Consider the following 24,541-nt stretch of genomic DNA (forward strand, 5'->3'; position numbering starts at 1 on the left):
GAGAGAGCTTCTTCTGAGAAGCCATGATCTGCATGAGGCTCTTAGATTTTCTTCTTTGTTTGCTATTTTGAGAAAAGAAATAGACCGAAAATCTAGAAGAATACCACATACAGACGTGAAATTTGATGAAAAGAACTCAGAAAATATAGTATCTTTATTTTTAAACACAAATAATCAACGCAGAGGTTCAGAAGATCAGACTTCTAGCAACAGGCCTGCTGGAAAATTTGAGGGAAAGTTTAAAACAGGAAAAGAAACACCAATCCACAGAGGGAGAAGCAGTGAGTACAACTAAAACTGCACTGGAAACCTTTTTTTTGGGCTTGTTTGCTTATTTTTTCCAAATATAAGGGTATAAAATTGATCTTTTTATATTTTTATAAGCTAAAAATGCTAAAAAGCTAAAGCTATGCCTAGCCCACACTCTGACATTCCTCAATGTATCAATTTAACTGAGGCAGAGAGAATCAGCCAATCAGAGCAGCAGCTGCAATCAGCCCACTGCCATATGCAAATGAGCTCCCCCCTCACCACCATACAGTATCCCTCTGAGGTGAAATCCGACACCGCAAGAAAGACCTATAAGCAGAAACTTCTGACAAACAATCCAGAGACTCTGTTTGCAGACCTGTTCAAAACTGGAGAAGTCTGCAACCTCATTTTCTTCTCTAGTCACCCCAGCGCCTGGCATAAAGCCATCATCAACCATTACCCCTCTGTAAAGAAAGAAGGCATCTGTAATGGCTGGAAAGTCAAAATCAGAGAACCACATGACCCTGACAGCACAGTGATGACTGTAAACATCTATAAAAATGGCACAGTCATGGTACAGGCAAAGAGTATAGAAGCCCAAGAGGCGAAACTCAATAGAACGCTCCATAGCAACAGTTGCCCCCATGACGTGACGGCGCGGCCGCCATTATGGACTGAAAACTGAAGGAAAACGCCGAAAAATAATGGGAGTCAATGGCACTGAAAAACTTAACATAACAAAAACTTAACATAACTTAATTTTTTCTGGCCGTCATATCTCAATATGAAAACAATTTAAAATACATTAATGAGGATAACCGACGTTAAATGACGTTAAATGACAGAAAATATACGTCTATGTGTTGGTTATGCATGGCCTAATTACCCTTAGGAAAAAAGTATTTTGGGACAAAATATTACTATAGAAGTACTATAAGACTACTATAGAAATACTATAGCGGCTCTAGGATATTATAGAGGTATTACAGAACATAACATACTTCTGTGATTTTCTGTAATACCTCTATAATATTTTAAAGCTGCTACAGTATTTATATAGTAGTCTTATCGTACTTCTGTAGTATGTCCCAAATTACTATAGTATTCCTATAAGATTACTATAATATTTTGTCCCAAAATACTATAAGATTCCTATAGTACTTTTTAGTAAGGGTATGTCCCCCACCGAATCGGCTTCATTAGCCTACCACTTACGGTTTGCAAAGATACAATTATAAAATTACTGCAAAACTTTAATCTATCAATATTTATGTTCTATTATGCATTTTCCTAGTTATATGACTAACAGAAATTCATGAAATAATATAGGCTATAGGCAGACACACAGTAATAAGATATAATAAGATGTTTATTCAAATGTTGATTTTGAAATTAGTGAACATCACCATATATATGATTTGGAAAAATAAATAAATAAATAAAATTATAAATGAACATTTCTAAAGACAGTTAATATTTTACATAGAATATCACAAAAATATTAACAACTTGTTTTTTCAACATCTTCAGTGAAAGTGCACACAGTGAACGTTTCAATGGGAAGAACAAAAACAATCTGTGAATGTCCTATTACAGGCGGAAAGGTACAAAAAAGATGTGCAATCTAGCAAGTGCACACACGAACTATAAACGCCTATTAAAATGGATTTTGCCATTGACTGGCGCTAACGATTTCAGCAGCTTTCAGTCCATAATGGCGGACGCGCCTCCGCAGCGCCATCTACAGACTGTTACCCATAACACAACAGAGTTTCGCCTCTTGGGCTTCTATACTCTTTGGTACAGGGGGACCTGAAAACATTCCAGGCGGACTACAGGACAATAGGTGAAATCGCGAAACATGAGAAAGCTGTACTATCAAAAAGCTTGTCATCTGAGCAGAATCCACCGATCAGCACCTCAGATCTCAGACCCACTCCTGCAGAAACTGAGCACATCTCGCCCTCCCTGCTCAGAGCTGTCCCTCTCCTACAGGAGCACTTCACCAAGCTGGAGATGGAGATGGTGCAGCTCAGAGAAACTGTGCTGAAACAGCAGCAGTCGGACACATGTGCAGCTCACACTGAACTCCAGCAGAACACCGAGCTCTTAACACAGAGACTGTCAGCCCTCACACAGCAGACGAGGAAGCTCCAGACAGAGAAGGACAGCTATCAGTGTGAGCTGACCGCACTGAGACTCCAGCTAGAGGACAGAGAGCAGTCCACAGCTGAGATGAGGCAGCAGCTGAGAGAGATCCAGGAGGAGAGAGAGCAGCAGCGCAGTGAGACCCAGGCCCTGAGAGAGCAGCTGAGAGAGATTCAGGAGGAGAGAGAGCAGCAGCGCAGTGAGATCCAGGCCCTGAGAGAGCAGCTGAGAGAGATCCTCCTGGCCAGAGAAGAGCCAGAGCAGACCCACAGAGCTCAAACACTGCCCTCCAGCCCAGAGTCGCCGAACACAGGGAGTCAAGACCCAGCCCTCAGCGCAGAGAGACCCGACCCAGCCCGCTCACAGCCGTCACAGCGCCCCCTGCCAGACTCCTCAGCACAGCAGCCCTCGTCTCACAGCAGCCCAGCATCAGCCAGCACAGAGGAACCCGAAATAGCTCTACTCATCGATTCAAACGGCAAATTCATCGATGTAAAGAAACTTTTCCCCCAGCACAGAGCTGTAAAACTCTGGTGTCCCACCACTGACAAAGCCCTGGAGCTCCTGACAGAGTCCCAGCTAGGCCGGCCCAGCCACATCATCATCCACACAGGCACTAACGACCTGCGGAGCCAGCAGGACCGAGTGTCGGACTCCCTCAGAGCCGTCGTGGATAAAGCTAGAGAAACCTTCCCCAACTCCAAAATCATCCTGTCCACTTTACTTCAGAGAACAGATTTCCACCCCAAAACAATTAATAAAATAAACTCCAGCATCTCTAGACATTGTGCCCTCCTGCCCAACGTCCACTTGGCCCACCATCCAGACCTGGACACTGAATGTCTATACGACCACGTCCACCTTTATAAGAACCTGGTACATATCCTCGCAAAGAGACTCAAAGATGTCACTCTAAACAGGACCAACCAGACCAGCCCCAGGTGGAGCAGAACCAGCCCTAACCCAGCCAATCCACCGAGACACACTCCAGCAAACTACATCCCAGTCCACAGCTCATCTAGAGCCCCAACCGGAGCACCACCCAGAGCACCAGCACCCAGAGCACCACACCGAGCACCCGGAGCACCACCCAGAGCACCAGCACCCAGAGCTCCACCCAGAGCACCAGCACCCAGAGCACCGCCCGGAGCTCCAGCACCCAGAGCTCCACCCAGAGCACCAGCACCCAGAGCACCGCCCGGAGCTCCAGCACCCAGACAGGACCCCTACAGCGAGAGACTGTCCTACAACAGCCCCACAGCTCCAGCAGCTGAAGCCCATCTACAGCAGAGCCCGGCCCATCCAGGCAGACCGAGCTACGCCCAAGCTGTCAGTGGAGGAGCAGACCACCCTAACGCTGAACTCCACGACATCCAACACATGCTGAGTATCATCTGCTCTCACCTACTAACACACGGTGGACAGTGGTAAAAAAAAAAAAAAAAAAAAAAAAAAAAAAAAAAAAAACCACCTTATTCTGTGGTATTCATGTACATTTATTATGGAATTGTTGATGTTTTGAGTTCCTACCATAACTTTAATTCCATAATTCATTGTTTTAATTTAATCTATAGTAATTTTGCATCATTTCTCTTTTCTCAGAATAGCAAACAAACCATACACATCATTTTAAAAGTTTACGATGAAATCACTTAGTTTTTCTACGTGGAATATTCAAGGTCTAAACTCCTCAGTCTTTGGCCTAAAAAGTAGAAATTCTGATTTTATGAAAGAATTACAAGACATAGATGTCATCGTCTTACAGGAAACCTGGTGTAGAGGAGATGTGTTCACTGGCTGCCCCTCAGGATACAGAGAGATCATATTACCATCAGTCAAACTCACATCAGTCACACAAGGGAGAGACTCGGGAGGGATGATAATATGGATTAAATCTGAACTGTCCATAGAACTAATTAAAAGAGAGCAATACCACTTGTGGCTAAAAATACAAAAAGGAATTAAAGCTGCAAGCAGCGATGAAAGGGCCCTCGCACCCGTGCCATCAACACTCGGTGGCTTTAGGAAGACAGAGCATGGTTGGGAAATGTACATTTAAGGAGGTATATATAGTAAGAGTATGTCAAAGTTAGTAACAAAATGTTTTGTATAATGGTGATAATAGCATGCTTCATGACTCAGCTAAGTGTTGCTAGCATGTTTAGTCTGTTTCTAGCATGCTTAGTACACAATAATTATGTGGTTAGCACTGCATTACTGTGTTAACCATGTCAGTTTCTGTTGCCAGTAGGTGGCGTTATGACTATAGCTGAATATGAGCATGGATGTGTGTTCAGGACAGAACTCTTATCAAACGTGTGAAGTTTGGTGCAAATTGGAAATTGCCTTCTTGAGTAACAAAAAAGTCATGTTTCATTGAATTAGCATTCTTTAGCACTTAGCTAAGCATTGTTAGCATGTTTTAACATGTTTCTAGCATGTTTAGAACTCAATGTCATTTTTAACATGTTGCTAGAACGGCATCAACGTGTTAAACATGTCACTTCCTGTTGCCAGTAGGTGGCGCTATTACTAAAAATGAACATTCTCATGTAGATGTATTCAGGCCATGACTCTTATCAAAAGTGTGAAGTTTGGGGCAGATTGGACATTCCATGCCTGAGTTACAGCAAATTCCTATTTAATTGCAATAATAGCATGCTTTAGCACTTAGCTAAGAGTTTGCTAGCATGTTTTAGCATGTTTCTAGTATGTTGTTAGCATGTTTAACACTTGCTGGCACTTTTTTATATGTTATTAGGAGTCCATAACAGTGTTAAACATGTCACTTCCTGTTGCCAGCAGGTGGCGCTATGACTGTAACTGAATATAAGCATGGTCATGTGTTCAGGACAGAACGCTTATCAAAAGTGTGAAGTTTGGGGCAGATTGGACATTCCATGCCTGAGTTACAGCAAATTCATATTTAATTGCAGTAATATCATTCTTTAGCACTTAGCTAAGTGTTTGCTAGTATGTTTTAGCATGTCTCTAGTATGTTGGTAGGATGTTTAGCACCTACTGGCATTTTTTTTATATGTTATTAGGAGTCAAGAACAGTGTTAAACGTCACTTCCTGTTGCCAGCAGGTGGCGCTATGACTATAACTAAATATGAGCATGGACATGTGTTCAAGAGATAACTCTTATCAAACGTGTGAAGTTTGGGGTAGATTGTACATTGCCTTCTTGAGTAACAACAAAGTCCTGTTTCATTGAATTATCATGCTTTAGCACTTAGCTAAGTATTGCTAGCATGTTTTAATATGTTTCTAGCATGTTTAGAACTCAATGGCATTTTTAACATGTTGCTAGAACGGCATCAACGTGTTAAACATGTCACTTCCTGTTGCCAGTAGGTGGCGCTATTACTATAACTGAATTTGAGCATAGACATGTGTTCAGGCCATGATTCTTATCAAACGTGTGATGTTTGGGGCAGATTGGACATTCCATGCCTGGGTTACAGCAAATTCCTATTTAATTGCAGTGATAGCATGCTTTAGCACTTAGCTAAGTGTTTGCTAGCATGTTTCTAGTATGTTACTAACCTGTTTAGCACTTGCTGGCTCTTTTTTATATGTTATTAGGAGACCACAACAGTGTTAAACATGTCACTTCCTGTTGACAGCAGGTGGCGCTATTACTATAACTGAATATTCTCATGTAGATGTGTTCAGGCCATGACTCTTATCAAACGTGTGAAGTTTGAGGCAGATTGGACATTCCTTGCCTGTGTTACAGCAAATTCCTATTTAATTGCAGCAATAGCATGCTTTAGCACTTAGCTAAGTGTTTGCTAGCATGTTTTAGCATTTTTCTAGTATGTTGTTAGCATGTTTAGCACTTGCTGGCACTTTTTTTATATGTTTTTATGTCCACAACAGTGTTTAACATGTCACTTCCTGTTGCCAGCAGGTGGCACTATGACTGTAACTGAATATGAGCATGGTCATGTGTTCAGGACAGAACGTTTATTAAAAGTGTGAAGTTTGGCGCAGATTGGACATTGCCTTCTTGAGTAACAACAACATCCTGTTTCATTGAATTAGCATGCTTTAGCACTTAGCTAAGTATTGCTAGCATGTTTTAAAATGTTTCTAGCATGTTTAGAAGTCAATGGCATTTTTAACATGTTGCTAGAATGGCATCAACGTGTTAAACATGACACTTCCTGTTACCAGTAGGTGGCGCTATTACTATAACTGAATGTTCTCATGTAGATGTGTTCAGGACAGAACGCTTATCAAAAGTGTGAAGTTTGGGGCAGATTGGACATTCCATGCCTGAGTTACAGCAAATTCCTATTTAATTGCAATAATAGCATGCTTTAGCACTTAGCTAAGAGTTTGCTAGCATGTTTTAGCATGCTTCTAGTATGTTGTTAGCATGTTTAGCACTTGCTGGCACTTTTTTATATGTTATTAGGAGTCCATAACAGTGTTAAACATGTCACTTCCTGTTGCCAGCAGGTGGCGCTATGACTGTAACTGAATATGAGCATGGTCATGTGTTCAGGACAGAACGCTTATCAAAAGTGTGAAGTTTGGGGCAGATTGGACATTCCATGCCTGAGTTACAGCAACTTCCTGTTTCATGGCGAAACATCGAAATTTGTCAGGCCGCCGAGGACCCGCCCTTTGACGAAAACTCAAGATCTTCGCAATTTAACGTCGCAAAGGCCTTAAGATTACACTCACCAAATTTGAAGATGATCAGATTAAAACTGTAGGAGGAGTTCGTTAAAGAACGAGGCCTGAAAATGGCAAAAACTGCACAAAAATCTGAGAGGAAGTTCAAAATGGCTGACTTCCTGTTGTGTTTAGGGCTATGCTCCAAGAGACTTTTTTGTAGGTATTAGTTCATTACATGTATGTACCGAATTTCGTGCACGTACGTGGAACGTTGCGGGAGGCGCACTCCGTTGAACTTTTATAGGTGGCGCTATCGAGCCGTTTTGCCCCGTCCAATTCTGAAACCTATATCAGATGTAAATTTTCGCCAGTTCTGACGCGTGTGCAAAGTTTCGTGAGTTTTCGAGCATGTTTAGGCCCTCAAAAATGCAATTCAATGCGGAGAAGAAGAAGAATAATAATAATAATTAAAGCTGCAAGCAGCGATGAAAGGGCCCTCGCACCCGTGCCATCAACACTCGGTGGCTTTAGGAAGACAGAGCATGGTTGGGAAATGTACATTTAAGGAGGTATATATAGTAAGAGTATGTCAAAGTTAGTAACAAAATGTTTTGTATAATGGTGATAATAGCATGCTTCATGACTCAGCTAAGTGTTGCTAGCATGTTTAGTCTGTTTCTAGCATGCTTAGTACACAATAATTATGTGGTTAGTACTGCATTACTGTGTTAACCATGTCAGTTTCTGTTGCCAGTAGGTGGCGTTATGACTATAGCTGAATATGAGCATGGATGTGTGTTCAGGACAGAACTCTTATCAAACATGTGAAGTTTGGTGCAAATTGGAAATTGCCTTCTTGAGTAACAAAAAAGTCATGTTTCATTGAATTAGCATTCTTTAGCACTTAGCTAAGCATTGTTAGCATGTTTTAACATGTTTCTAGCATGTTTAGAACTCAATGGCATTTTTAACATGTTGCTAGAACGGCATCAACGTGTTAAACATGTCACTTCCTGTTGCCAGTAGGTGGCGCTATTACTAAAAATGAACATTCTCATGTAGATGTATTCAGGCCATGACTCTTATCAAAAGTGTGAAGTTTGGGGCAGATTGGACATTCCATGCCTGAGTTACAGCAAATTCCTATTTAATTGCAATAATAGCATGCTTTAGCACTTAGCTAAGAGTTTGCTAGCATGTTTTAGCATGTTTCTAGTATGTTGTTAGCATGTTTAACACTTGCTGGCACTTTTTTATATGTTATTAGGAGTCCATAACAGTGTTAAACATGTCACTTCCTGTTGCCAGCAGGTGGCGCTATGACTGTAACTGAATATAAGCATGGTCATGTGTTCAGGACAGAACGCTTATCAAAAGTGTGAAGTTTGGGGCAGATTGGACATTCCATGCCTGAGTTACAGCAAATTCATATTTAATTGCAGTAATATCATTCTTTAGCACTTAGCTAAGTGTTTGCTAGTATGTTTTAGCATGTCTCTAGTATGTTGGTAGGATGTTTAGCACCTACTGGCATTTTTTTTATATGTTATTAGGAGTCAAGAACAGTGTTAAACGTCACTTCCTGTTGCCAGCAGGTGGCGCTATGACTATAACTAAATATGAGCATGGACATGTGTTCAAGAGATAACTCTTATCAAACGTGTGAAGTTTGGGGTAGATTGTACATTGCCTTCTTGAGTAACAACAAAGTCCTGTTTCATTGAATTATCATGCTTTAGCACTTAGCTAAGTATTGCTAGCATGTTTTAATATGTTTCTAGCATGTTTAGAACTCAATGGCATTTTTAACATGTTGCTAGAACGGCATCAACGTGTTAAACATGTCACTTCCTGTTGCCAGTAGGTGGCGCTATTACTATAACTGAATTTGAGCATAGACATGTGTTCAGGCCATGATTCTTATCAAACGTGTGATGTTTGGGGCAGATTGGACATTCCATGCCTGGGTTACAGCAAATTCCTATTTAATTGCAGTGATAGCATGCTTTAGCACTTAGCTAAGTGTTTGCTAGCATGTTTCTAGTATGTTACTAACCTGTTTAGCACTTGCTGGCTCTTTTTTATATGTTATTAGGAGACCACAACAGTGTTAAACATGTCACTTCCTGTTGACAGCAGGTGGCGCTATTACTATAACTGAATATTCTCATGTAGATGTGTTCAGGCCATGACTCTTATCAAACGTGTGAAGTTTGAGGCAGATTGGACATTCCTTGCCTGTGTTACAGCAAATTCCTATTTAATTGCAGCAATAGCATGCTTTAGCACTTAGCTAAGTGTTTGCTAGCATGTTTTAGCATTTTTCTAGTATGTTGTTAGCATGTTTAGCACTTGCTGGCACTTTTTTTATATGTTTTTATGTCCACAACAGTGTTTAACATGTCACTTCCTGTTGCCAGCAGGTGGCACTATGACTGTAACTGAATATGAGCATGGTCATGTGTTCAGGACAGAACGTTTATTAAAAGTGTGAAGTTTGGCGCAGATTGGACATTGCCTTCTTGAGTAACAACAACATCCTGTTTCATTGAATTAGCATGCTTTAGCACTTAGCTAAGTATTGCTAGCATGTTTTAAAATGTTTCTAGCATGTTTAGAAGTCAATGGCATTTTTAACATGTTGCTAGAATGGCATCAACGTGTTAAACATGACACTTCCTGTTACCAGTAGGTGGCGCTATTACTATAACTGAATGTTCTCATGTAGATGTGTTCAGGACAGAACGCTTATCAAAAGTGTGAAGTTTGGGGCAGATTGGACATTCCATGCCTGAGTTACAGCAAATTCCTATTTAATTGCAATAATAGCATGCTTTAGCACTTAGCTAAGAGTTTGCTAGCATGTTTTAGCATGCTTCTAGTATGTTGTTAGCATGTTTAGCACTTGCTGGCACTTTTTTATATGTTATTAGGAGTCCATAACAGTGTTAAACATGTCACTTCCTGTTGCCAGCAGGTGGCGCTATGACTGTAACTGAATATGAGCATGGTCATGTGTTCAGGACAGAACGCTTATCAAAAGTGTGAAGTTTGGGGCAGATTGGACATTCCATGCCTGAGTTACAGCAACTTCCTGTTTCATGGCGAAACATCGAAATTTGTCAGGCCGCCGAGGACCCGCCCTTTGACGAAAACTCAAGATCTTCGCAATTTAACGTCGCAAAGGCCTTAAGATTACACTCACCAAATCTGAAGATGATCAGATTAAAACTGTAGGAGGAGTTCGTTAAAGTACGAGGCCTGAAAATGTCAAAAACTGCACAAAAATCTGAGAGGAAGTTCAAAATGGCTGACTTCCTGTTGTGTTTAGGGCTATGCTCCAAGAGACTTTTTTGTAGGTATTAGTTCATTACATGTATGTACCGAATTTCGTGCACGTACGTGGAACGTTGCGGGAGGCGCACTCCGTTGAACTTTTATAGGTGGCGCTATCGAGCCGTTTTGCCCCGTCCAATTCTGAAACCTATATCAGATGTAAATTTTCGCCAGTTCTGACGCGTGTGCAAAGTTTCGTGAGTTTTCGAGCATGTTTAGGCCCTCAAAAATGCAATTCAATGCGGAGAAGAATAATAATAATAATAAATATAGCTGCGAGCAGCGATTACGGGCCCAAGCCGGTGGCACCGCAACCCCGATGCCTTTAGTTACCTAAAGGCACCGGGGTGGCGGTGCCGCCGGCTTTGGCCCTTCATCGCTGCTCGCAGCTATATTTATATATATATATATATATATATATATATATATAATCTTGAATGTATTTTTTATCATGTTGAAAAAGTTTGGTGTGAATAAAATAAACCACTTAGGAGGAGTAACTAAAAACTCAGAGTCTGACATATCCAAAAAATCCACATTCAAACCAAAATATCTGACTTCCTGTTGCTCGGAGCTAATGACTGTAAATTAGAAAGTTGTCCGGCTCGATGAGACCAATATGCGTACTGATTTTTGTAACTGTGGGTAAAAGTAACCCCCCCACTTTTGATAAAAGCATTTTGAAAGTGACACACTTCCTGCTACCAGTTGGTGGCGCTATAACTTTGACTCACAATAGTTACATCCATCTGACCGGCCTCTTACCATGAACACACTGCTGAAGTTTCATCAAGATCAGTTAATGTATGCAGAAGTTATAACACTTCGTGTTTCTCTTTTCTCGCCATAAATTTGTTTCCTCGCCACGGCCAAACCGTTCGAGATATCAAAAATCCGTCCGCAATTTAGCATCCTCAATGTCTTGACTTCATGCACACCGAGTTTGGTGGCGATTGGATGAATTCTCTAGGAGGAGTAGTTCACATTCCACAGCAAGCGTTTTCCAAACAACCCATAATAGCTGACTTCCTGTTGGGCGGAGCTAATAACTTAGACTGCGGAAGTTGTTCGGCCCGATGAGATCTATATGTGTACCGAGTTTCATATTAATTCATGCAAGTGTGTTTGACATATGGACCAAGTTTTCAGACCGTGTTCAAGGGGGCGCTGTTGAGCCCCCTGCCACGCCCGGGTACCAGCTTCAGCCCGGCACTGATGGCCGTGGGTTCTGACCTGTGTGTAAAGTTTCAAGAGTTTTTGAGCACGTTAAGGACCCCAAAAGCCCCTGAAACCTTGATTAACAATATAAAAGCAATAGTCAAATCCCCCCCTCCCCTCACACACACAGAGACACAGAGAGAGGGAGAGAAAATTCTTCAGAAAATCCACATTCAAACCAAAATATCTCTTTTCCTGTTGGTCAGAGATCGTTAATGTAAATTAGAAAGTTGTCCGTCTTGATGAGAACAATACACATACCAAGTTTTGTTGCTGTTGATAAAACTAACCCCCCCCATTTATGACTAAAGGTGGCGCTACTGAGCCCCTCACCACGCCCGTTTCTGAAACTTTGCACAAGTCTACGGGCTAATAAGTGTGATGTGTCTGTCGAGTTTCATTCAATTTCAAGTATGTTAAGAGTCTCAAAAGCATCAAAAAACAATATTAAAGTTTGATGCGTTGCCACGACAACAGTATTAAAGATATCAAAAATCCTTTCACAGGTCTACATCTGCCGTGTGTTTACATTATACACATAAAGTTTGAAGCAAATCGGGTAAAAATAAGAGGGTGATTTCAAAGCATTTTGAAAGTGACACACTTCCTGCTGCCAGTTGGTGGCGCTATAACTTTGACTCACAATAGTCACATCCTTGTGTTCGGCCTCTTACAACGAACACACTGCTGAAGTTTCATCAAGATCAGATAATGTATGCTGAAGTTATAACACACTTCCTGTGTCCCTTATTCGCCATAAATTCGTTTCCTTGCCACGGCCAAACCGTTTGAGATATCAAAAATCCGTCCGCAATTTAGCATCCTCAATGTCTTGACTTCATGCACACCGAGTTTGGTGGGGATGGGATGAATTTTCTAGGAGGAGTAGTTCACATTCCACAGCAAGCGTTTTCCAAACAACCCATAATAGCCGACTTCCTGTTGGGCTGGCGTGAAACTTGACAGAGGGAAAGTTGTTCGGCCCGATGAGATCTATATGTGTACCGAGTTTCATATTAATTCATGCAAGCGTGTTTGATATATGGACCAAGTTTTCAGACCCCGTTCAAGGGGGCGCTGTTGAGCCCCCCTGCCACGCCCGTTTCTGAAACTTTTCACATGTCTACTGGCTAATAAATGTGATGTATCTGTCGAGTTTCATCCAATTTCAAGCATGCTAAGAGTCTCAAACGCATCCGAAAAGAATATTAAAGTTTGATGCGTTGCCACGGCAACAGTATCTAAGATATCAATAATTCTTTCACAGGTCTACATCTGCCGTGTGTCTACATTATACACATAAAGTTTGAAGCAAATCGGGTAAAATTAAGAGGGTGAATTCAAAGAATTTTGAAAGTGACACACTTCCTGCTGCCAGTTGGTGGCGCTATAACTTTGACTCACAATAGTCACATCCATGTGATCGGCCTCTTACAACAAACACACTGCTGAAGTTTCATCAAGATCAGTTAATGTATGCAGAAGTTATAACACACTTCCTGTGTCCCATTATTCGCCATAAATTTGTTTCCTCGCCACGGCCAAACCGTTTGAGATATCAAAAATCCGTTCGCAAGAATTCATCCTCAATGTCTTGACTTTATTCTCACCGAGTTTGGTGGCGATCGGATGAAATCCCTAGGAGGAGTATTTCACATTCCATTGTATGCGTTTTCCAAACAACGTATAATAACCGACTTCCTGTTGGGCTTTTGTAAAACTTAGAGCACGAAAGTTGTTCGGCCCGATGAGATCTATATGTGTACTGAGTTTCATATTATTACATGCAAGCGTGTTTGATTTATGGACCAAGTTTTCGGACCCCATTCCAGGGGGCGCTGTCGAGCCCCCCTGCCACGCCCCGGTACCAGCTTCAGCCCGGCCCTGATGGCCGCGGGTTCTGACGTGTGTGCAAAATTTCAAGAGTTTTTGAGCATGTTAAGGGCCCCAAAAGTGGCAAAAAGGCAAAAAAAAAAATAATGAAGAAAAAAAAAAAAAATAATCCTTACGAAAACAATAGGGCCTCCGCCCTTTCAGGGCTTGGGCCCTAATAATAAACAGAGCAATTCCAAGAGGGTCCTCACACCATCGGTGCTCGGGCCCTAATAAACAGAGCAATTCCAAGAGGGTCCTCACACCATCGGTGCTCGGGCCCTAATGATATCAGCATCTAAGCCTGTTTTCCTCTGTGCAATTTACATTCCACCCCTCGAGTCTCCGTATTTCCAAGAGCAAACTTTCTAAAACATAGAGAGAGAAATCAGCCATTTCCAGGCCCAGGGAAATGTGCTGCTTATGGGTGACTTAAACGCTAGAACAGGAGCAGAACTAGATTACATCGAATCGCACGGTAGCAGATTCATCACAGGCAATAACGACTTGTACCCTTCTTACCCCAGCAGACTAAACTGTGATGAAACCGTGAACGCTCACGGACGGCAGCTGCTGCAGCTCTGCCGAGGACTGGCTCTGTACATCGTCAACGGGAGACTGCGAGGGGACTCGCTCGGCCGATACACCTACTGCTCAGCTCTGGGGAACAGCACTGTAGACTATTCCATCACAGATCTCGACCTTTTCCTCTTTGAGAGCATTCACAGTCAAACCCCTGAAACCTTTCTCAGACCACAGCCAAATCATCCTCTATATAAAGCAATCTGAAACATCACCCAAAACAATTAGGACCCCATATCAAATGAGCAAAATAATGTCTTTCAAATGGACTGAAAACAGTGCCAGTAATTACAGCACTGCTGTCGAATCCTCATACACTACAATCCCTCATACACTCATTCCAAATACAGGAATACCCTAAAAACCAATTCGGCATCAATCAGGAAGTACAAGACCTAAACAACATATTCTACAAAACAGCACAAAAAAGTAATTTGGCAATTGTTAAGCCAAAGAAAAAATATTTAGAGACTGACAAATGGTTTGATTTGGACTGTAAGGCTCTGAGAAAAAACCTCAGAAATTTATCAAATCAAAAACACAGACAACCAGATAATCCGGACCTCCGCCTTCTTTACTGTGAGGCACTAAAACAATATAAAGCCACACTCCGGCGGAAAAAAGCACAATTTTTGCAAAACCAGTTTGAAGAAATTGAAAAATCTATAAACTCACACAAATTTTGGGATAAATGGAAATTGTTATACAAACCAAATCAAGAAGTTCTGGCAATCCAAGACGGGGAGAAGTGGAAGAACCACTTCCAAGAATTATACAGCCCAACTGAAATTCAAAATTATAATCAAAATGAAATAATTAATAAACTAGACAATTTGGAAAGATCAATTAAAGCAAATCAAAACCCTTTAGATTTCCCCATAACAATGACCGAATTGGAAGAAAAATTAGGAGTCCTTGAGTCCAAGAAAGCCTGTGGTGTAGACAGCATCCCGAACGAGATGCTGAAACACACAGACCAAAGCTTCAGACTGGCCATGCTAAAACTGTTCAATGATGTTCTGTGTGTAGGGTTCTTCCCTGAGATCTGGAACCAGGGCCTCATCAGCCCCATCCACAAGAGCGGAGACAAACTAGACCCCAACAACTACCGAGGCATCTGTGTGAACAGTAACCTGGGGAAGGTTCTCTGCAGCATCTTAAACGCCAGACTTCTACACTTCCTTATGAAGCACAATGCCTTGAGTAAATCCCAAATTGGCTTTCTTCCAAAATGTTGCACATCCGATCACATTTTTACATTACAAACACTAATTGACAAATATGTACATCAAAACAAAGAACAAATTTTTGCTTGTTTCATTGATTTCAAAAAAGCATTTGATTCAATCTGGCACGAAGGATTATACCTAAAACTCATCGACAGTGGAGTAGGGGGGAAATTCTATGATTTGATCAAATCGATGTACACAGCCAGCCAATGCGCTGTCAAAATTGGAAACCAAAGAACTGAATTTTTCCCCCAGGGGCGCGGAGTGAGACAGGGATGCAGTTTAAGCCCCACCCTCTTTAACATCTACATCAACCAATTGGCCAATACGTTAGAACATGCTCCCTTTCAAGGTCTCACTCTCCACGACACAGAGATCAAGTGTCTTCTCTACGCAGACGACCTGGTCCTCCTGTCGCCCACTAAAGAGGGGCTTCAGGACAGCCTGGATCTGCTGGAGGATTACTGTCAGTCCTGGGCCCTGACTGTCAACCTCCAGAAAACTAGAGTCATGATGTTCCAGAAACGCTCCAGATCTCAGGGACCAACATTCACACTCTCACACAGAACCATTGAGAGCACAAAAGCATACACCTACCTCGGCCTGAAAATAACTCCAACTGGTAACTTTACTTTGGCTGTGAATGAACTCAAAGAGAAAGCTCAAAGGGCTTTCTATGCCATAAAACGATCAATCAAAATTGACATCCCAATCCAAATTTGGCTCAAACTTTTCAAATCAATAATTGAACCGATTGTTCTATATGGCAGTGAAGTGTGGGGTCCTTCTATAAAATTTGACTTTTTAAATTGGGAAAAACATCCGATTGAAACTCTACAATTAGATTTCTGTAAAAGAATACTCAAAGTCCAAAGAAAAACACCAAACAACGGATGCAGGGCAGAATTAGGCCAATACCCTCTCCTTCTAAACATCCAAAAAAGAGCCATCAAATTTCTGGAAACACCTCAAAACAAGCGACCCCAACTCATACCATTACAGAGCCCTCAAACACCAAGAGCTGAGCGTAGCGAGGAGTCCCCTGTGCCAGCTGGTGCTGAGACTGACTGAGCTCTCTCCTGCAGAGATCAGCTCGCCTCAGCACACACACACACTCACACACATTCGGCCTGCACAAATTATCAACACAGAACAAGACAAGTACATCACCCATTGGACGAACACCATTCAAAACCAACACAAACTGGAATGTTATTCGGCACTAAATCGAGAGTACACTGTTGCGAGCTACCTGAGCACAGTGAGTGATGTGAAGCTCAGGAAAACCCTGACGATGTACAGACTCAGCGAGCACAGCCTGGCCATCGAGACGGGCCGGCGCAGACAGACCTGGCTCTCCCGGGAGGACAGACTCTGCACGCACTGCATTCTGGGAGTGCCGGAGACCGAGCTGCACTTCCTCATAGAATGCCCAAAATATGAAAACATCAGAGATCAATATTACCCCAAAATTAATAAGATATTTCCCCAATTTAACACCTGTAATCCAACTCAAAAACTCAGATTCATCCTTGGCGAAGAAGCCAAATGCTCCAATATAGCAGCAAGATTTGTAGCATCTCTCCACATCCTGAGGGACGAGCAGAGCAGCAAACGCCCAATACACACACACTCACTCACAGCCTAACACACCCCATCACACACACACACACACACACACACACACACACACAAACACACACACACAAACACACACACACACACACACACACACACACACACACACACACACACACACACACACACACAGCCTAACCCATCCCATCACACCTACACAAATATATAATGTTCAAGTTCAGTGTTTGTTTATTTTTGTTTTTTATATACATGATTTCTGCAATATAATCCTTTTTATTTTATTTTATTTATTTATTAATCTTTGTTTACACTATTATTATTGCTTTATGTTATCTGTTATGTATTATTATTTTTGCAATAATTAGCCAAGATAATATATATAATACTATCTTTTTTATTTAATTTAACTATTATTATAATTTTGTGTACTAAATGTTCTAAATCATTTTCTATGTTGTTGTGATGCTTTGGCAATACAAAATGTACTTTTTGTCATGCCAATAAAGCTTTCTGAATTGAATTGAATTGAGAGAGAGAGAGAGAGAGAGAGAGAGAGAGAGAGAGAGAGAGAGAGAGAGAGAGAGAGAGAGAGAGAGAGAGAGAGAGAGAGAGAGAGAGAGAACAAATGAGTCAGTGAACCTGAGAACCGTGACACTAAGCTGCACAACTATTCTAACTATTCTGCACAACTATAACTATTCTATATTTTTTCCCAACCATGCAATACTAAAGGAATAATAATAATTACTTTTTAAAAATGCTGCATAAGTAAGTGTAAAAAAACTGGGTACACGGGTTTGATTTGTCGAGTTGTTAGTTACATTTGTTTCTTGCAGCTAAAATCTATTTAACAAGAGAATGCCCTTTAATAGCCATCTCTGAAACTCAAACTTCTTTTTCCACACAGGAAATCAAATTGGCCTACAAGTTGGCAAAGCGTTTCTATTCCAATCCACCCCAATGGGCAAAGTGTCTGTTTAGTCACTGCTACAGTCTGTGGTTCATCTGTCTTCCTGCCAGCATGCGTACAGCCCAGTCCAAACCCCGCGCCATGCAGCAGGCCTTCAATGTTCTGCTCAAGATGAGGAGCTCTGAGGTGGAGGTGCTCGATGAGGTGCGTGGACACAATATTTGACAAAAATACCTCTGTTTTATTTAGGGATGCACCGATACCACTTTTCCCAGAATGAGTCAGATACTGATACTTTCATTTTTGGTACTCCCTGAGTACTGAGACCTGTATTTTCATTGCATTTATATTTTCTAATTTAAATATAATAATTATAATAAATAATTATATTATTTAAATAATTAAAATACAGTAATTTAAAAAAATATTGGCTAGAGAAACAAAAAGAATAAATCATATTAGTTGACTATAAAGATAAATGGATCTAAAAATAGATGTTTCCTTCAGCTGTTTTCATGCTTAATTATGCCTCTTAAAATGTATTGTACAAGCTTCTGTTATTGTTTTGTTTTATTCACTGTTCATTCTATTGCTCTATCGGATTTCATCTACGCCGCACATTTCGAGCAGCTCCAGTGCAGCGGCACAGTAATCACATGACGTTTTCCTGTAATAATGTACCACGTTATACATAAATCACATAACAGTTTATGGTTTACTAGTACATATACAATATACAATTTAGTTTGAATCCATCTGTCGCGTGTTTGCTGAGTGAGCGATCAGCAATCAAGCGTATTCAACAAAAGTGTGCGTGCTCTGTCTATCTCTCTCTCTCACTATCTCTCTCCTTACCATCAAGTAATGTTAGCAATAGGTGCATCTTTTTACTTTCTTTGCTATTGACATATCTGATTGGACCACAAACATTTCAGCGAAGTCTGTGAGATACGCTTGCAATGCCTGTGTCGCTGTGCTCTTAATCTCCTTATTAGCTCACACACCGTGGCTATACAGGCGTAAATATGAAATATATGCTTAATATTCTATTAATTAGATACATTTACTTCATAGACATCTTTAATCTCTTATATATCCATTTCTCTGTTTGTTCTGTTGTCTGTGTTTCTTTGTCTGCTGTCAGTGTTTGATATATGAACACTGTCCTGTACACGCTGTGTGGTATCAGTTTTAATAATTCAGTTTTAATAATCAGAGTATAATTCACAAGCGCAATATGGTGCATCCCTAGTTTTATTATATACCTTATTTATATTACTGTATATATCAAGAAGGTAATGCCTGTGTATAAATGTTTTTAAAGATTTTTTTATTTTATTTTTATTATCATTTTTTGCAGCATTTATTCAATATAAAATCAGTTGTGAATGGATTCTGATCTCTTATTGATTGTTGGTCCCAATTCGCTTTTTCACACAACTTTTTATAACCCAGTGTACTAAATATACTCAGTGCTACTAAATATAAGCTATACAATATAAGCAGCTAAAATTATTTGGAACATAGCAAATGTCAGTAAAAGTAAATTGGTAATATTTGGGATGCTTTTTCATTCTCTTAGCATGTTTTAAGTTAACTGCGGCCTGGATCTGAGTTGGTTGGTTAAGGTGGTTTCTTTAAAGAAGAAAACAGAGTATTTTAGTGTGGTAGAAATTCCCCTACGAACATGACTTAAGTTAAACCAGGTTTCCCCGACACCTACAAATGTATACTCTACTGGCATCTCCACTTCAACAAGTGTTCAAGTGTTCCCCTTCAGCATCAGCCCTATCACTTGAGAATAGAAATAAGATCTATAGTGCTCCTCCACTAAACACTATCACTTGAGAATAGACTTAAGATCTCTTGTGTCTAGCCTGCTGTACAGCACCAGTAATCAGACAGACTACAGACAATGCCTTTTGAATATGCTTTAATCATGTCCTGGAGGATCTCTGACCAATTTCAGAGAGATTCCCTCCCAACAAAAAGGGTACAACAGTTTTTATAAAACAGAAGCATGTTTTAAATTCTGGGTTAAAATCTGGGTTTCTTGATCACTTCACCTTGTTACTCAAGTCATGAGGTTATATATTCTCTCTCTCTCTCTCTCTCTCTCTCTCTCTCTCTCTCTCTCTCTCTCTCTCTCTCTCTCTCTCTCTCTCTCTCTCTCTCTCTCTCTCTCTCTCTCTCTCTATATATATATATATATATATATATATATATATATATATATATATATATATATATAGTCTTGTTTCCCTTTTGTTATATTCAGACACACTAACTTTGGCCCAAGTGCTAGGGACATTTAGTTTTCAAAAGCATATAAATGTTAATCCTGCAAGAAAAAGAAAGATTAGTTATGATTAATTAAAAAATCCTTCACACTTAACTCGACACATTATATGCAACCCTGACCCACCACCCAAGGTTGTTTAAGTGATCAGATTATAATATGTCAGGTTTTTTTTTTTCTTTTTTTTTTTATTTCAAGACAGTTGTTAACCCTCTGGGGGTCTGATGTGTTTTCTGTGCCCTGGAGGTGTTCTGACATTTGTGCTCATTTCTGTTACTTGACATTTTCATGGCTAAAGTCTGATTACACTGTATTCAGCACAAACTCTGCTACAAAAATATGTAAGCAGCATGTATGTAAAAGTTTGTAGTTTTGAGATAATTATATTTTTGCGTGGTTTATGGAAAACAATAACAACAAAAATGGTCACTGAAATAAGGTCATGAAACCCATACTGATTATTTCTTCACAAGACCACGTAGCCATGAATATTTGCCTCAAAACTATGTGAAAATCATCCTGCGTACTCATTCAGATAAAACAATATATTGATTTAAAATTTGTAAGACATGTTTTGTGTAAGAAAGCTCTGTATACGAGGAGGTGTGAATCATCATCATCTGAGAAAGAAAAAAACCCTCCCATAATGGCCCTATCAGGTGGGGCTGTGAGAACTATAAACAAAGAATGAGTAGAGATTTAAAAAAGAATGGCTTTTTGATTGCTTGCATTTATTTTCAACACAACATAATCCAAAGATACACAACAAAGGGCAAAAAAGCATATTATTGAACACACTGATCCAAAGACAGAGACAGTCAAATAACTTTGTGCCATTCCTGAAACATAGTAAATACCTGTCATTTCCAAGGTGTTTGATTTTTCATTTTACCATGGTCATGTACAGAGACTCATGTGAATGTTGAAGTCAGCAGGACTCTTCAGTGGCATCTGTATAAAAATAAATAAATAGATAAATAAAAAACCTGACCATGCTGATATCAAGAGAAACTATAGGGCTGCACGATTTTGGGAATACATTTTAGATTTTTCTGGTTAAAATTGCGTTTTCAAAATGACTTATTATAATTAAATATTGTCACGGGTGAGAAATCACACAACAAGGTCGCTCAGTGAACAATAGCCCCGGAGGGTGGATTTATTAGTGTTACTTCAAAAAAGGGTGAAACGGTGAAACAAGATGAGTGCTGTCCTCGTGGCTGGTGCTCTTGTGAAGTCCTCGTGCTTGTGAAGGTGGGTGTCCAGGCGTGCTCAGTCGGGCTGTCGGTCACTCGCTGCCTTCTGTTAAGTGAGGAACAATGGGTTAGTACCAGCACGTTCAGCATGAGACAGGTTGTCTGTCGAAGTGAGAGAAGTGGCGGCTTTTACAGCCGCTTGATGATGGGCTGCAGCTGTGACCGATCAGCCCGTGATGAGGACGTGCAGGTGCTGTGCGTTGGTTGCCAGGGCGACGCTGATATGCCCAGAGAGACTCGTCACATTCCCCCCCCCAAGCGTCGTTCTGGCCCTGGGAACGAGGGGAGAAAGTAGGGGTGAAACAAGGGGTGGGTGGGGAACGACCCCTGACAGACCTGAAAAAGTTGTCCACATCCGTGAGAGTCCATCGGCGTTGGCGTTGGCGGCCCCGGCTCGATGTCGTACTTCAAAGTGGAAGTCCTGGAGTGCGAGGAACCAGCGGGTCACCCTGGCATTGGTATCTTTTGCCCGGGCCATCCACTGTAGAGGGGCATGGTCGGTCAGCAGGGTGAACTTACGGCCAAGGAGGTAATAGCGCAACTCCAGGACTGCCCACTTGATGGCCAGGGCCTCCTTCTCGACGGCAGCGTAGTTCTTCTCTGCCGGGGACAACTTCCTGCTGATGTAGAGAATGGGATGCTCCTCACCTTCCTGGACTTGTGACAGGACGGCTCCTAGTCCGGTGTCAGAAGCATCCGTTTGCAGCAGGAAGGGGCAGCCGAAATCAGGAGCGCGGAGTACCGGAGACGCCGTCAGTGCCGTCTTCAGTAGGGCGAAGGCCTCCTCGGCGGCTGTCGTCCAACAGATCTTCTCGGGCTGCCCCTTCCTGGTCAGGTCTGTCAGGGGGGCGGCTAAAGAGGAGAAGTTGGGGATAAAACAGCGATAGTACCCCGCCAACCCCAAAAAGGCTCGTACCTGGGACTTTGTCTGAGGCTTTGGAGCGGCGCGTATGGCTTCTACCTTCTTTTCCTGGGGGCGGATGAGGCCTCGGCCGACCTGGTATCCCAGGTACTTCGCCTCGGACAACGCTAGGTGGCATTTTCGGGGGTTGGCGGTTAGTCCAGCCCGCCGGAGCTCCGAGAGCACCCTCCGCAGACGTTCCAGATGTTCATCCCATGCCTCGGAATGCACCACGACGTCGTCCAAATATGCGGCTGCATACGCTTGGTGGGGTCTTAGGACGATGTCCATCATGCGCTGGAAGGTCGCTGGTGCTCCATGCAGGCCAAAGGGAAGGGTCCGGTACTGCCAGTGGCCACTAGGGGTAGAAAAAGCAGTCTTCGCTTTAGCAGAAGAGGTAAGTGGTACCTGCCAGTATCCCTTTGTGAGATCCAGGGTTGTGATGTACCGGGCCCTCCCTAGGCGGTCTAATAGCTCGTCGACCCGAGGCATGGGATAGCCGTCGAATTCGGAGACTTCGTTCAGCCGGCGGAAGTCATTGCAGAAGCGGAGGGTGCCATCCGGCTTGGGTACCATCACGATAGGGCTGGACCATGGGCTGCGAGATGGTTCGATTACCCCCAACTTCAGCATTTCCTGGATTTCCTCCTCAATAGCCTGCCGACGAGCTTCTGGGACTCGGTAGGGCCGTTGCCTGACGATTACTCCAGGGGGCGTCCTGATGTCGTGGTGGATGACGTTAGTCTGCCCGGGCGTAGGGGAGAACACATCTGAAAACTGTCTGACCAGGTGCTGCAGCTCGGTCTTCTGGGCAGCCGACAGGTGGGGATTCATGTCGACAACCACGGGATCGGTGAGACTGAGGGCGGCGAGTTGGTCTTTGGTCCCTTGCCACTTCTTTAGTAAGTTGAGGTGGTATAACTGCTCTGCTTGTCTTCTTCCAGGTTGGCGAATCCGGTAAGTCACTGGTCCAACCTTCTCCACAACGGTGTATGGCCCTTGCCACGACGCCAGGAATTTACAGGCAGAGGTAGGGACCAAAACCATAACTCTGTCTCCCGGCTGGAACTCCCGTGGTTGGGCTGCCCGATTATAGTGGCGTTGTTGGGCCTGCTGTGCCTTGCTGAGGTGGTCCCAGACTAATGGCATGACGCGGTCTATCCTCTCCCTCATCTGTTTTACGTGCTCGATGACCGTGCGGTGGGGTGCAGGCTGCTGTTCCCAGGCTTCTCGAGCGACATCCAGCAGGCCCCGAGGCTGGCGGCCGAAGAGGAGTTCGAAGGGGGTGAAACCAGTTGAGGCTTGAGGGACCTCGCGGATGCCGAAAAGGACGTAGGGGATCATAAGGTCCCAGTCCCAGTGGGAGGACGTCTTTGCTGTCAATGGCTCTAACCTGACTCCAACAGTGTTTCAGACGATCGTCCTCCCGCTGGTCTTTGGCAAAAGAGCCCCCCTCGCTGGCCTGTTGGAACACTTCATAGAAGAGGTTAGTATTTAACGAGGGGGACTCACCATCTCTCCCGCTGTCCGAAGCTAGCAGCGCCGGCCGGCAGCGTGGTCCCTGTGGCCGGCGACGGCGGCGACAGTTCCGTTCCGGGCTGGCGGGCTGGGCGGCAGCGGTGAGCAGGCGGTCAAACCCCGGCCAATCTCTTCCAAGCAGTAGTGGGACTGGTAAGTTCTTCACCAATCCAGCTTCAACGGGCCAGGTGCCATGGGCGGCAGCGATGTTCACGCGGCGAGCTGGAACTTGTTGGGTGTCTCCATGCACACACGTGATCGGTAGGTAACTTTTCTGGCCGGGGTAAGGAGGGCACAGATGGGCCTGGATGAGGGTGACGGCGCTGCCCGAATCCAGAAGCGCGCGGATGAGCTTGCCGTTCAACTTGACATCCGCCTCTGGAGCCGCAGGTGGAACGCGCTGATGGAGGATGCAGCCCGCCAGCCAGGTCCGCGGGGGCGTCGAGGGTTCAGCAGTAGGCATCGGCTCGTCCACCGGAGACGGAACTGTCGGTCTGCCAACTGCGCGCGAGGTGCCCTCCGGCGCGCGTCGCTCCTGGACCACCCTCCAGGGAAATGGCGGCACTCTCTCTCCCGCCTCCCGTTGGTGGACAGCATCCGCCAGCTCGATCGCCTCCACCAAGGCGAGGACAGTGGCGGGGTTCCTCATACCCACCGCCTGACGATGGGACAGAGGCAGGGCGCGGAAGAGGCGATCGACGACCACTCGTTCCACTACCTGAGCTGCGGTGGGTTCCCCGTCCAGCAGCCAATGTTGAGCCAGACGGACCAAATCAGCGGCCTGGGCT

The 24,541-nt window shown here is 43.0% G+C and overlaps 1 protein-coding gene across 6 annotated transcripts in view; it reads left to right on the forward strand.

Annotated features, from left to right (window-relative positions):
* dennd4c (DENN/MADD domain containing 4C) overlaps positions 1-24,541 on the forward strand; it is a 201,057-nt gene that overhangs the window by 143,132 nt on the left and 33,384 nt on the right. For all 6 annotated transcript variants that reach the window (XM_081350713.1, XM_081350716.1, XM_081350715.1 and 3 more), the window contains exon 17: positions 17,777-17,983. In XM_081350713.1, coding sequence (XP_081206839.1) covers positions 17,777-17,983 — 207 coding nt within the window. The remainder of the gene's footprint in view (positions 1-17,776; positions 17,984-24,541) is intronic.

This window comes from Scardinius erythrophthalmus (assembly GCF_964197995.2).
Source record: "Scardinius erythrophthalmus genome assembly, chromosome: 2".
Classification (NCBI taxonomy): domain Eukaryota; kingdom Metazoa; phylum Chordata; class Actinopteri; order Cypriniformes; family Leuciscidae; genus Scardinius; species Scardinius erythrophthalmus.